Source organism: Gambusia affinis, linkage group LG10 (genome assembly GCF_019740435.1).
Source record: "Gambusia affinis linkage group LG10, SWU_Gaff_1.0, whole genome shotgun sequence".
Taxonomy (NCBI): domain Eukaryota; kingdom Metazoa; phylum Chordata; class Actinopteri; order Cyprinodontiformes; family Poeciliidae; genus Gambusia; species Gambusia affinis.
Genome location: NC_057877.1, coordinates 24,477,850 through 24,493,609, shown reverse-complemented (window position 1 = coordinate 24,493,609; position 15,760 = coordinate 24,477,850). Strand labels below are relative to the sequence as shown.

Genomic DNA, 15,760 nt, shown 5'->3' with positions numbered 1-15,760 from the left:
AAGCATGTTCTATAAGAAGGGGGTCATAGCTTATACTGACCGCCCAGTAGATGGCAGTGGTTTTGAGCCACAGCGGAAACTGATTGTTGTTTGAATGTGAGGTATTATAAAAAAATGTTTTAGCTTCAATTATTCAGTTTAAATAACTCTATAATAATTAGAGTAACTCTGTAACCTCTATACTAATAAATACAAAATAATAATAAAAATTTTGTCGTATTTTAATTTTACCATTAAAAACACCAAATACTTAAATTGTTTTTTTTTTTTATTATAAATATATTAAAATGTCAAAAAATACTTAATGTCTTGTAGCTCCTGTAAAGTACTAACAAAAAAAAATACCATTTAAAAATGTATAAAATCTAAAGCAAACCTTTAAATATAAATACTTTCATATACATCATGTTGGAAAAAAAATCTCTGCCATTCAAGCTACTGTTCTCATTTGCTGGGCTCATGAACGTTACTCACCAATGTCAGCAAAACTTACTCACATTGTACTACATCACTGACTGAAAACATATAGCTTTGCAGTGCAGAGTTACAGACTGTGGGAAGACATGTAAACATATTCATTTTGTCACATTTAGATAATTATGTTATCTGAAATAAAACTGAGATGTTCATATAATCTGGTTACTCAAATTAAATAATATCTACACTTCCTCAATGATTTAGTTTCTCAGCTTCAGTTTCCTTTTGTTTGGGAGAGAATTTTGTTGTTTTCATATTGTGACCTATAGTGGTCTACATTTTGTCTTGTCTATACAAAATATATCAACTAGTAGTCACCACAACAGATATTGAGTGTTGATGAATTTTAATTACAAAACAAACTAGACAAGAAAACAATAAATAAGACTCAGTCAAAAAGTGAAGGAATAACAAGCAAATTCTGAATATTTGAAATTTAACAAGGGAAAATATTAACATGGTAATTACAGGTTGAATGACGTTGGCTGTTCCCTGCCTTTTCAAAAAATATAACTTTTGCAGCAAAATGTATAAAAGAAATAAAAAGTAAAAAAATGAAATAAAATAAGATAAAATATTTGAGCTTGCATTGATTTTCAAACAAAAGATTATGCTGTTGCTATACATTGCTATTTTTACATAAACTCAGTGCTATATTTTTATCTAACAGGATAAAAAAAACTATCAGGGAACAAAGTTTATTTACAAGTTCTTGTGACTTGAATGATGTAAGGTTGTCAAAGTTATTAGTCTAATATAAACACCAGACAAAAGCAGATATCTGTTACACTGCAAGGAAACATTTTAAAAAGCTGTATTAATAAAAACAAAAAACAAAAAACAAAAAAAAAACATAAATTTTAAGCTGGAAAAGAGAACCCGCAGGTCCTGTAAAAATTGGCTCCACATACAGGTACAGTGAGTTTATTTTTCTTCCCAAAAAACTGAAAAGCCCACCAAAAGATTAAGGTATTTTCTGTGTTTAGATTAAGTTCAAGCTCTTAAGCTTTATTATGTTTGGCATTAAAGTGAAAGGCAGTCGAAGGCAGGAAATACATTTTATCTGAATTATTTATTTTACTTATAAAACATGTTTTGGACATGCTTTCTGCAGTCAAGATCCCGTGGTATGAGTAAAAAGGTAGGAGAGTGGATGTTGGAAAACGTGACCATGGTGTAGCAGACAGTAGCCGATTTGTGGTTGTCACCTAAAGAAATTAGATTACATGTTAAAAAGCAACACATTTTTGACACATCCAGAATCAGCACGTTAAACATTTGGTATTATCTATTTCTTTAGCATTTTCACTACAGAAAACAACACTATCAAAATGAAATTGGGAAACAGACAAAAATTGCATTTGCAGGAGACCCAATGTCACCCACAATGTGCATAATAATAATAAATATACATGAATCTAAAATACATGCAGAGATACATTTTTCTCAAAGAAGAAATGCTATTACCTATCAAAGTGTGGTGTTAATTGTTGGAGTGTGTATGGTCTTTGAGACAGCAGCTCCAGTCCTGCCACCTCCAGTTAGCACCTGCAGCTGAACCCAGTACATGCTGTCAGCCTGGAGGCCATCAATGGTGATGAAACGTTCAGACTGTGTGGAGTAAAACAAAAAAAATACTCTAAAGAAACTGAAGTTTAATGCATAAAAAAACAACATAAAATGTTACAGGTAAATCTTGGATATACCTTAATGATCACAGAGATATGATCATTAACCTTATGTTAATGTAAATTTCCCGACTTATTATTTCTTCAGAATAGAACAACTGGTTGGTTACTTTAAATCAGGGCTGAAAACTTTATTTGTTCACTTCAGGTTTTGACAAATGAACTGTTTGAAACATTTGTTTCTCGACACTTTAATATTTCCATTTTAACGTGTTCTTTAATCTTTTTATGTAATGCTTTTGTGCTTATAATTTACAATTTTTCTTATGTGTTTTCTTTGATGTTTTGTAAAATACCTTAGAATATGAATGGTTTTATATAAATAAGCTTGTCTTTTCTTGCCTTACCGGTGCAATTGTTTGTGTCTGGGAGATAAGAGCATCTTCATGTCTTCCTGTTGTGGGACTGAGCTGAGATTGTAGATTCCATGTAAACTGGAAGCCCTCAACTGCTGCTGAGTCCATTGCATGATGTGACATCCTCCACTGAAACGTTGTGAGCAAGCTTCCATTGACTTGTTGAAAGTCTGCAGTCAGCCGTTCTGGACGCAGTACCACCTTTCTCCCCGCCAGAGGGCGCTCTGATACAAAAAAGAAGGTAACATTTCTTCACTTTATCTTCATTACATTGATTTAATTAGTTCTCACCAATAGAAGAATTATCACAAAGATTTAATATATACAAATATTTAATATCATCTCCACGTTCAACTCTTGATTACTTAGTTCTACCATAAAATAAAAGGTCAGTGTACATCTGTGCTCAGCTTTTCTTACCCTGTCTGTTGCAAGGCAAAGCTTTGTCTCCTCTGACCCTGATGGATGAGCAAGTTGGGGTTGTAACCCAAGCAACAGCCTCTACCCCTGGATCAACCACCATTGCCACTGAGACCCTGTACTTGCATGAAAATTGCAGACCTTTGAGAGTATGATGAGTACCCTGCAAAAAAAGTGGAGAAGCATGTCATAAAAAAATAAAATCATCATTATTAAACAACTTTTATTAAAACTCATTTCCCAAAGGTGCTTGAAATCCGGCATATCTTCGCTACTTATTGTCTCAGCATCTGTCTATTGTAAAGCACATGTTCACTCCAATATAAAATAAACACTTTCGACACACTCTGGCAACTTCACATGGCAACAAATGTTGTAACTGTTTAAGAAATCCTGGAATTTTGTTCTGTAAACTCAGCAAATTATATACAGCAGTTTTATATGACATGTCTTGGATGAAATGTTACGCCTCTGGCTCAACGTTGGCTCAATGGAGGGAGTCTAGTTTTGAGCAAAAAAGAACAACCAACATACTTTATAACAGCTTATAAAACTTGTGAAGTTTAACCCTTAGACTGTATGTATGCAGATATACAGACTGTATGTATGCCTATTCTACATAGTAAAGCAACATAAAGTAGCACAACATTGTAAGGTGTAATGAAATGTTAGAGAACATAAGTGAATAAAAATCTTCACAAAATATTCACAAAGAGTGATTAAAGTAATAATAGCTTTGAATATCTCACAGAAAACTTTTCAATTCATTTTCTGAAAATACAGCATAACTTGGCAAATTATAACTCTGGAGAAGCTACAGGACAGCTATTCATCACAAACTTTATTCCTTTGAAAGAGTGGAAAGAAGACATCCATTGTTGAAAGAAAGCCATAGAAAACCCATGTGCAGTTTGCCACAAGCCATGTAGAGGTTATGGCAAAAATATGAAAGAAGGTGGTCTGGTCTGATTGGACCAAAACTAGATTTTTTGGCCAACAGGCAAAACACTGTGTGGTGGAAAACTAACATAACACATCCCTCTAAACATAATTCCCACAGCGGCAGTGGTGGCATGCAGCAGGGAACTATACATACAGTTAGAGCTATAATTCAGTTATATGTGTTAAAATGTCTAATGTCCAGATCTAAATTCAGTTGAGAATCTGTGGCACACATAAACAGCGATGGTTATCAAAAGCCTTCTGTTATTTTCCTTCTGCTTCATCATTATGTGCTACTTAGTATTGTCTATAATCTAGAATTGTAATAAAATTTATTGGGGTTTTTCGGTATAACAAACCTTAATGCAATGCAAGCAACTTCAATAATTCAGAACACATTTTTCTGTTTTATTACAGTGCAAAGCTTTTTGTTTTACTACTTTAAAATCACATTGCTTTACCCAGCAACAAGAAGTCAAAGCATATGATAGAGGCAGGATTTGTAAAGCAAAAGTAACAAAGATCTATACACCATGCAGAAACAATGTATACCTCCACCGTTGTTGTTCTGTCTGCGCTTGTGACATTTGTAGTGCAGGTATGTGGATGCCACCTGAGAATGTAAGGACCTCTGTGTCTCTGCCTTGCTGCAATATAGAAAAAAAGTATTTAAAGATATGGATTCTCAGTTCAAACCAAGGTAAATTCTGCCAGTTCACTGCTTCACACCGACTCACCATGATGAGACCACTTCCAGAACACCTTCACCTGCAGCTGATTGTGGTGAAAATGAGGGGCAGCGACCTCCAGTCGCAAATTTTCAGAGGGGTTTGGAGGCATACCCACTTGAGCCAGATGGGAAGACTCAGGAGGTTTATGAGCGGAAGGTGAGGAGGATGCTTGAGAGGGAGAGGAGGGTAGGGATGAGGATGACGAGGATGAGGATGAGGGGAGCTCGTTGGAGAAATCTTCACCTTGGAAATAGTGGAAATAGTTTTCACAGTTTCAGTTTCCTGAACTGAACATAAACCCACTTAACTTCATGCAGATGTTTACTTATACTTTATTACAGATGCATAACCTTTATTTTGTCTTTTCAAATTAAATCAGACCAAAGTTTTTATCTTTGGAGGTCAGTTATGGTTACAAAATTATTTTTATTAGCAAAATGTCAGAATAATGAGAGAGAAAAAAACTATTTATTACTTTCTTCAAAAACAATTGGAGAAAGTACGTATGAAAAAAAAAATACATGATACCATAAAGAAATAAAATGTTGGCATTCAAAGTATGAAACCTGCTAAACAGCACATGGAATTCATAAGAGATTTATTATAGAAACAGAACAAAACTGTAAAAGGAGAGCAATTTCATTACACCTTCTGTTAATCTAGCGATACTGATTGGCTTTAAGTTACCCTCATTAGCACTGAGTACTAGGCAGTTACATGGACTAAATCTGTTATAAACACAACTGGATTATAAGTAACAGTAGGTTCCATGTAAAAATGTTGGTATGTGGTTTGATAATTAAGTTGCAGCTGGCTTTAACTCTCAGCTGGGCTGACCAACAGGTCAACAATAAACACTGCTGTTGCTTGGACTATTGTAAAGTTTGGCTTATTTTCCCTGCACTCCATGTTTCTGTGCATTTCAACACTGCAGCTGCCTGAACAAAGAACATGCTGACAGTCAGCAAAACGCAGCAGCTCTGAACTAACAGGAAAATCATTAATTCAATAATGTATACCTTGGCAAACTAGTCAGTTCAGGGGACTGCCTTAAATCATAAATATGCTGATGTCATGACAGGTAAAACATATGTTCAAATTAAGTATGCGATAATTGTAATTTGGGTTACATGTCTGGTTATGATGGTGATGCTTATAGGTGAAGGTATGTGAAAAAAAGCATATACAAAACCTTTTCGTTAGTTACCATTCACACTTTCACATTTGAGGAGGAAATGTATTTACAGTGAACCCTCGCTATAACGCAATTCAGTATCAGTAAAACCCCAAGATGCTGCAGTGATGTGTGTAGGTCATAGGACATATTGTGGAAAAGTTCAAGAAATCTGAGTAAAAATGATCTTCTTGACTGCTAAACCCCAGTTTGAGGGAAAGTTAATTACTTTTCTTTACCTTCATGAATGATAGTTGTGAAAAAAAGTTGAGCTCTGTGACTCTTCAGCCTCTTTTGTCCCCAGTAGGCCACCGTCTGGAGAGACAGGACATAGGGAGTGGCAGGCAGCAGTCCCTGCAGCCACAGCTCGGTTTGTGCCTGTAACATATTGAAACAAGAAAACACAGCTTAAAGAAGCAGGTTTGTTTTTTTTGTTTTTTTTGGATCTATCTTCCAGACCAGACCTCAAGCACCTCCTTGCCAATAACAACACTGTTATTGTCATTCTGAGAATTGTCTGGCTTATTTGTGAGCAACAGGCCAAATCTGTTCTGTATTAGCTTGGTGTTTGACTGACAGCTAATTAACAAGCTTTTAGTCATTAATCGTAATTTTTCTGTCCGTGTCTGATTGAGTCACAACAAAGAGATGCTTGAGGACAAGTTTGCATGTTTTTATGTGTGTGTTAACATGGGAGAGAGAGAGAAGCATGAAAATAAGTGAAACGCAGAAACATTTCACTACGCTCAAGATAGACAAAACATATGGCTTGTCCAGCTGCAAATGTGAATGTGCATGAATTGCAAAATTAAGCGACAAAAGCCAAGATTTCTGTTTCAGCCCATAATCTCAATGGACATTATACAAGAAATATGTTAAAAGCTTAGACAGACTTTTTTTTTTCGTTGCCACATGTAACCATTACATGTGAAGTCCCCTGTTTAAACATTAAACATTTAAAACCAAATCTCCCTCCAGTTCTGCAGAAATTCCAAAAATTAAAGCAAAATATATATATATGTCAAATATGTTTTCAAGTTTGCAACACATCTTATACAAGAAAGAGATGGTTTTTGTGTTTCCTACTTGTTGCGATGCTGTTGTTTTTGTGTGTCTACATGCTGTTGTAAGAAGGAAATACTTGTTAGGGGGTCGCATTTAAATTCCAGACTTCCCAGCCATGCAGAACAGAAGACCAGACTGCAGATAAATGGCTCCACCAGGCAGAGTCTGGGATCCCCATTTCTACTTAGAGCAGCTGGGTCCATATGAGCATATAAGCATGTCTGCAGGAAACCTCTATATTATAGGAATAAATTTAGAGGAAATGTTATATTCACCCTCTCATTCAAGTATTCAGACTCATGAAGTAGAGGAATCTCTTCTATTTTTGTTACTTTGAATTATTTTCCATTGTTGTACCCATGGAAAGAACAATAAATATCAATTTCTTGAAAAATATGACCAATTAAAGATTAGTATTGAATAATAATAATATATTATTCAATAATAATATATGTTATTATTGAATGATATTATTCTGTCATTCAATAATGGGTTAGTTCTTTTATATTTACTTTTTTTATTTGTATCAAGAGCATTATTTGTGCTCTTGATACAAATAATGGCATGCAGTTAAAGCTGCCTCAAAGCTGTGTGTTGATGGTAATTAAAGGCATTTTGGTACTGGGTTGAACTGCACTGCAAACCTATTGCATCACAATCACACCTACAGTCAGGACAGTCAGGTGTTATAGGTGTATCTTAAATAGGGCTGCTTTGTATTTACACTTGGAAATATTTAATTTATTGTTTGTTTTGTTTTTTGCAAAACAACTACATCAGGGTCTCATCCCTGTTATAACAGGAAATTGCTATAAAAGTAAGAGTATTTCAATCATTTTCAAAACATCTCTCACTTCCACAGATCAAATCTTAAATTTTAAAGCTGTAATAGTAATGAAAGACCATTTTAAATGATAGTCAACACTACTGGCCTCATCTTGATTGAGTGGCACACAGTCAGTGCATTTCTAGATGCTCTGAATTAAATTTGTAATCCAAGTGCAAGAAGTTCACCTGTCTCTCTGTAGTCAAAAGCAGTCAGGCCTGATTGAAGGCCTGTCCTGACAGATGTGCATGTTGTCAGAGCAACTTCAACAGAGTCCCCGAAGTTAATTATGACAGCCATGGAATCAAGAAAGAACTGTACATATAAAACAACTTTCAGGGTAAAAATATAAAAGTAATTTATGCATTTTGTACTTCTCACAAAAAGAAAAACAAGCAAAACAGCCAAAGGCTAAAATATCAATAAATTTAATTTTAATCAACATTATCAGGAGCAGGTTTTGTCCCAGATGCCTCATCACTTCTCTTTATTTAAATTTACATCCTGTGTGAAGATCATCCATCCATCACCCTGTGCAGGGCAGCTGCTCAATGAGGACACTGATGCTGTTATAATCCTGACATTACTGTCATAATATTGTTACTTTGAAAAATGCACCTGCACAGAACTTTGATGCATGTGAAGTGTTTAGAGAAATTGCTCTGCACAGCAGCTGTCTACTAACGCAGTATGAGGAGGTATTTCTATGTGTTTGAATAGATTTAAAGAGCCAGTAAAACTCCTCAGGTGAAGCTATAGATCCTGTGTGTTTTGCACTCCACACAGTACGAGGGATATAAGAACAATTCTTTTATTAGATTCATTTTATTAATCAGGGCAATCGAACATTAGGCAATTCAGCAACCAATCGGAAAAAAAATAAAAGATTACTCTTTTCTACATAGCAAAATAGAGGTATTTCCTGTATAAACAGTGTTTTTTTTTTTTTACTTATGTGGGTTAATTTAGAAGAAACTACTTGTGTTAAAATAACAGCATATACTGCAAAAAGAAAACAGGTGATCCAATTTAAATATATTGGGTTAACTTGTTACGAGTAATCAAATTAAGCATATATTAGGTTGTTGTTTATTAAGTTGTCATGTTAAACAAATGTAAACATAGTAAATTTGAACAAACGTAATTTGACTGCATGTAACAAATAAATGTAATTGTTTTAAGCTGCAGCTCCATTCTCTTATTTCAGTGTATCATAATATTCCAAACATACTAATGGGGAAATCAGTAGAAAAATCAATATTCTTTTTTTAGCATAATGTAATTAAGTAAATGCTCTTACCCCATGAGTCAGGGCGCTGCTGCTCTCCTTTTTAGTCTGTTCTTGTAAGCGCACCAATTGCATGTGCTTGCTGATGTGCTCTGGGTGCGGTTCTGCTTGAACTGTGTGTTTATGAGCTGTGCGAGAGTGTCGGGACATCCAGGTAATTCTGTAGTTGTGAACAGGCAGGTCTCCCTCTCTGGGGGGCTCCCAGCGTAATAACACTGCCACTGAGGGCCTACTTCCTCTTAACCTGCAGAAGGAAAGCTGCAAGTCAAACATCATGAGAGAAACCAACTCATGATAAATAAAGCAGCAGGAATTGCCTGGGACTCGGATGTAGAAGTGGGAGTAACAGTTTTAGGGTTGTGTTTACTTTTAGCATGTATGTTAAAGGCGCCACACATTACATCATGTTGAGTAAAAGCTACAATTTAAGTCATCACCTCTGTTATTAAATGCTGATTCAAGATGTGGCCTAAACTCAGTGTGACCTTTTTTTCATAACATTAAAATAAAAATGACACCAGAGTGTGTAACTGAACGAAGATGAACTATAATTTACTTGCAGACACAAGCACTATTACTCCTCCTGAACACAGTTTATGGGTGATTGACTGATCTGCACTACTTAAAAAGTACTATTTTAATCTATCCAGTAATCTGGGATCTTTCGATATTTTCACATACCTTTCTGTGAACTCAGGTGTTAGGTGTGAATCTGCCCATTCGAGAGTCTGATTGCTAACTTTGATGTTTGTTGGAGGTTCAGGAGGGGATGGGTCTACAAACAAAGACAGAATGAGAAAGACAGAAAACTTGAGAAACATATCAGCATCCTCATTGGCATCAGCAAACAAGATTTTTTAGTGGCCATCCTAAAAAAAAAAAAATCACAATTTAAGAAATACTTAGCAAAACCATCAATAATCCACAATTACTGACATGTATATTTGACGTAAAATAAATGTGAATGAAGTAGTTTTTAAATGTATGCTTGTGTAAATGTGTGAGATGAAACTGTTTCAAATGGGGAAAACAAGACAAAATACTATTCAAATAAAACAGGTGTATTGTTGATCTTGATAAGTCAGAAAACAGTTACAAGTAGTTTGTTAGGTATTAGAGTAAAAGATGTTGATTTCTAAAATACTTTATCTTTATAACCGAACAAAGAAACTTTTGACTACGTGTCTCATCATAACTCAGTTTTATCAGTGCAGCACAGTGATCAAGATATTTTCCTAAAACGTTCTCAAGGGATAAAAGTCTTATCTGATTCAACAAAGTCAATTTAATTTATATCATCAAAGGTGAGAGATCCTGGAGAAGCCTCAAGTTATTTGTGGTAGCTTTAAAAACAAGAAACAACTGCCACTGCACAATGTTTGCCTCGAATATGAAATCCTGGGGTCAACAGTCTTCCAATGCTGACTCTGTATCTCATTAAGCCCTAGAGCCCAAGATGCTGTATTTCATTAAAACTACAAAATGTATCTGATTAGGACTACATCCCCATAGCAGGCCTCCCACAGGCCTGGGGCCGTGCTGGGCTGACCCAAATGCACAGATCAAAGTTAGAGCAACATAGTCGGAGCTGACAGATCTGTACTGATTGTATGTGTATGTGTGTGTGTGTGTGTGTGTGTGTGTCTTAGTGCCAGAACTTTCAAAACTATACAGAAACCCAGGCCTGAGTTCCTCATTTCTCATTGAAGCTAATTTACTGTTGTTTTAAGAAATGAAGGTATTAGAAAACATTTTCTGTTCCAGACATTCTGTAATCAAAGTTGACAGATTCTGCTAATCTTAAATACCAACATGAACTCTGAGATGGTTTTTAAACTCAGACTCTCCCACTTGGTTAGCATCAGATCATAATGGAGGGACTGCGATTGTCCTGATTTCTGCCAGCTTCCTGATATATGACCCTTGATCTCCAGCCCCTGGCTAATGATACAAACCAGCAAGAAACACAAGAGTCTGACAGCGATCAGATTATAGTTTGTATGTTTAAGTGTGTTTTTAACCTTTAACCGTACACCTCAAAGTACACTTGAATAACAAAATGCAGCTACATTTAAAATGCTATACAATTTATAGCATTTTATGTTTTATATTTTATTTTATTTATCTACAGCTAGTTGTTACTGTGTCTTGTCTCTATGCTGCAACTGCAAAGTAATTTCCCTGCTGGGATGAATAAAGTACTTCTATTCTATTCTATTCTATTCTATTCGAGCTCATATAAGTCATTAACTATTAGAAATACTGATAAATTTGTTTGATGTTTAACTAAATCTAACTGCAGCTGTTTACTTGTACATCTAAACATATTCTACTCTACAATATTTGTTCATGTTTTTATTAAAGGTTGGATACTAGGCAAGCAATTTCTTATACAGATGCATGAGGAAATCTAGTCAATTTTCAGCTTGATTAGAGTGACTTGTGAGTCACCTGAGGATTTTTTCCAATCACTGAACATAAGCAGCCATAAGTATCACCAGATTTTGCTTATAACACTCTTCTAGCTGGACACTGTTACTGAGTGAAAAGAAGTCAAATAAGATATTTTTTGCATGAGTGAGGTGTTTAAAATAAATTCAGAGAAAGCTGAGATTTGTGAGAGTTGCCACAGCATTTTCTGATATGTCTGTCGCTTATTCAAGTTGAAAGGGCAAGAGAGACAGAGGATGAAAATTTTATGGTCTTTTATGACCTTCGAGTCATAAAACTTGCTGGATTTGGAAATCTAAATTCTAACTAAGATTTCCAGACTCCCCAGTGAATACAGACACAGTCTGCTATTTCAGTAATTTTGGCTCCACTAACTAGCTTGTATTATACTTACTTATACTTATCTAGCAACCCAGAAATCCAGAGGATACTTACTTACTTACACTTATTTAGAAACCCAGAACAGGGATTAGAACTTAGAACCCAGAAAAACAACCTTCGCAAGTAATTTTTAGACTCCTTCCAAACCAGATAATGAATTACACTAGAGGACACCTACTTATATTATCTATCAACCCTGAATTGGAGTCTCTAGTTTATTTACTTTGGATCAACATTATTAGGTTTTTTCTTTTTTTTCTTTTCTTTTTGCTTGCTATTTTGTTTGTATTTCCTTTTAATTCCCGTAAAGCACTTTGCATTTCCTTGTTGCTGAAAATGTGCTATATAAATAAAATTATCTTTACCTTTGCCTTTATTAAGGCTAAGCTTTAATATAAGATGCTGCAAAAATGAAAATGTCAACTCCTTTGTTTGTGTCACTTATGAAATAAAATGGTTTCTGTTTGTGATATAACTAATTACTGATCACATGCAGCAAGAAGAATTGAAAAAATATGTTGTTTTTATACTATATTTATGAAATAGAAATTAGAATCAGCTAAAATCTGACTAGTGACCAGGATGCATAGACTACAAAAACTGGATGACAGAATTTGGTTGGCAAAAGCAAGATGAGTGCATATCTGCAGTTTCTTTCTTTTGTTTTTTTTTTTTTTAAAGCATGTGAATTACATGTTTATCTCTTATGAAATGCAAGTGGCATTCATGACTCCAAAATATGTACAAATAATTTTAGAGAAAATTAAGTAACTTAATATTTTAGCCTGAGGGTTTGTTTAAACCCAAGTCATTTAAATGTAAACCAGATGTACAAGTTTTATCAGAAGTTTTGTAAAAATAGATCAGACATGTTTGGAATGGAGCTATTAAAATGTGGTAGCCTGGAGCAGATTATGTCAAAGCAGTGAAGTGGACACCTTGTGTACTGAGGTTGTCCGTCCTGGATGCTAACAACTACAGTGGAAGGATAAACTCAAATTATTTTTTCTAGCAACTTCAAAAATTAAAGGAAACATCTCACTATGTAAATCATGAATTAAAGTTACTCTGCTGAAAATATTTGATCACAACAAAGTACCAGCTAGAGATTTTAAGAAGGCATATTGTATTCAAAACTGCAATAATCAGTTTACTTTATATAAATGAAACAAGAATTGAAGGTCAGACTTTGTAGCAAATCAGACTCTGGTACAAATTCTTCTTATGAAATTAAATATTAGATCTTACATATAGTTAGTGACAAAAAAAAGTGTCTAGAAGCTGTCTTGTATTTGTATAATTAGATGCTCAAGTTTCATGTGCTCATTCAAATTAATTCACAAAGTGCATAAATTGGATTATGATTTAGTAATTTAATCCAACCTTGTTAGCTTTTCTTGTTAGTATATTTTTGCTGCTAAGATTCATGTGCTCTGTGTGTACTTGCATGTAAAAACATGCATAGACATTGCAGAAGCCTGAATTTAAAGTTCAGGAAAATTAAGTTCATATTCTCTTTGGTGGTTTAAGTTTATTAGGATGAAAAATGACGATTTACAGGTTAGAACATATACACTTACAATTAAGTTAAAAACTTATGAATGATGATTTGTAATATAAGACACTATACTAAGTAATTATACTCACTGGTAATTATGTAGTTCCTTAGTAGACAGCTAATGAGGTTTGGGTGTGGTGATACAGGAGTGAGTCGTGCAGTTGGAATGGAGCCACAGTATTTTGACCTCATTCACATTATTCTTTTACTCTGAATTGTTTTTGGAGATAATTTATGTCTGTATGGTTTCTATTTTGAAGTAAAAAGTTGAACCTTATCAAGAGGATAGAGTCTTGATTTTTTTTGTCATCAAGTGCATAGCAAGGGGAAATGTGGAGAGTGTCAAGCTCATGGCTTCATTAGTTTGGAACCTACAAATACAGAACAAAAATTGGAGAAATTACATTATAACCTCATCGAGTCCAGTAATATCAAGCATATGTCTCAAACCATTGTCATAGTTTTTAGACACTGTGAAAATTATTAGCTTTGATGCATTTAATGAAAAGGAAAAAAATAAGCCTAGACTTTTCAGTACTTGATCTGCTGATCATTGATCATCAATAAAGAGAACCTTGCCAATTTCTGATCTCTGGATAATTTATTGGTAGATCTCTATCACTTTGAAAATCTATGGAAATGTATTTTCCTTTTGCCAGTACTTGAGCCAATAATTATAAGTACAGAGCATATAAGTGTGTAAGCTGGCTGAAATGAAGTGCAAAGGGAGTTTTCATTTTCACTTTGAGGGATTGCTGCAAAGCCGGCACCTATTAACTGCCCAGTGTTGTTAAATGCTCGTTTAGAGTGAGTGATTGCTGCAAAAATCAGTGACTCAATGTAATCGGCTGGATTTTCTTAGATAGTAAACATTTTACATTATAATACAATAAATTGAACTGCTGATATAATTGATTTTAATTGTCTTAAATTATTTGTTGTGAATCAGAACTACATAAATAAACTTAATTGAATTAAATTTATCAGTGCAAGTGTTTTAAGCCTGTTGTAATGTCATCAACCAATTACACACAAATGACAATCAGCTTTTATTCTCATTGGGCTGTTTTTCTTAACTTTCTATATTTGAAACTTCTGCAGTGAAATCCATATCCCATTATGGTATTTTTGTGGTTAATGTGTATTTAGTACTGAAAAAGCATACTATTGCATTGTGCCTTTAAAATATGAGGCTTAAATGCTTCTCTGTTCAGGTTGAGAGACTCATCTCCTGCAAAGGTAAGTCAGCCTTTGAAAATTTTCCATACCAAAAGTCTCATGCATAAACTTCTAATAAAAACAAATGTGAACTCCAGGGAGTTTGCCATTGGCCTTAAATGATATTATACATTGAGAACACCTATGTAAAACTCTCACGACTCACAGAGGAGATGACCTCACACATCTAAGCAATGCGCATTACAGCCCTTTAAGTAAAGCAAGCTGACTGGTAAGTTTTTGGGAAGTTTTTCTTTTTTTGAGGACCAAAGATTAGCCTCAAGTTGAATGGAGTGCGGGAAATTTCTCCTCAGTGCTCTCAAACACCTCTGCATAATTTCTGATTATATTTCAACTGATAAGGGACCAGTTTGCTGAGCTATTTTCAACATGATAGCCAGTATTTTGTTTTAAACATGCTCTATTTAGTGCTGGCAGGGGATTCAAACCATGAGCCAATCCTGGCCTGACACCATTATGATTGAAGACAGCTGAGCATTAGAAGAATGACCTACAATTTCTCTCTGGAAATGAACCAACTGAAGGAGGACATCAGTGTGTGACTTTTTTTAACGTGCAAAGAGCCACATATGAAGATGTCAGCTTTCTGCCTGTGTTTTATGGACTGTCTGATGGTATTTTACCATCAAACAGCGTATACCTTACGCGTTAACTGTGCGTGAAAATGAGAAAAGAGCAGAAAAGGAGGGGAGTGGAAGTGTTACTGAGTTTTCTACAGGTCCAAAGGGAGATTTAATCTCTCTCATAAAGTGACACAAATTGAACATAAGTGTTTGCATTCTGCATCTCGTGACAGGATATTGAAATTTACTGGCAGGAGAAGGAAAACCTTCAGGATTCATCACTGAGAGTGGGACACATACAACGGCTCTCAAAAGGGAATAACTATGTTTTGAGTTTGTTTTATTACCTTTACTGGAGATGTAGTGCTTGCTGGGTGTGGTGAAGCCTCTGCTGCCGTGGCTGTTGATGGCTGCAACCCTGAATTGATACCAGCGCTGAGGCCTCAGATCGGATAAAATCACATCCTCAGACAGGGTCTGAAATCACATCACATGAAGAAAACTGCTCAGACAATCCAGTTTAGAGCAGCAATTTAACTTTTCAGATTATTTATCACATCTGTTATTGTTATTACATAGTAGTAGGCATAGGCTAGTAACT

General features: G+C 34.9%; 1 protein-coding gene across 1 annotated transcript in view; it reads right to left on the bottom strand.

Annotated features, from left to right (window-relative positions):
- Positions 1-648: 648 nt before the first annotated feature.
- anos1b (anosmin 1b) overlaps positions 649-15,760 on the bottom strand; it is a 43,962-nt gene continuing 28,850 nt past the window's right edge. The window contains exons 6-15 of the mRNA XM_044129988.1: positions 15,507-15,636; positions 9,649-9,742; positions 8,980-9,211; positions 6,028-6,166; positions 4,621-4,857; positions 4,436-4,530; positions 2,942-3,104; positions 2,513-2,745; positions 1,945-2,088; positions 649-1,685 (exon numbers count right to left, since the gene is read on the bottom strand). Coding sequence (XP_043985923.1) covers positions 1,948-2,088; positions 2,513-2,745; positions 2,942-3,104; positions 4,436-4,530; positions 4,621-4,857; positions 6,028-6,166; positions 8,980-9,211; positions 9,649-9,742; positions 15,507-15,636 — 1,464 coding nt within the window. The 3' untranslated portion in view covers positions 649-1,685; positions 1,945-1,947. The remainder of the gene's footprint in view (positions 1,686-1,944; positions 2,089-2,512; positions 2,746-2,941; positions 3,105-4,435; positions 4,531-4,620; positions 4,858-6,027; positions 6,167-8,979; positions 9,212-9,648; positions 9,743-15,506; positions 15,637-15,760) is intronic.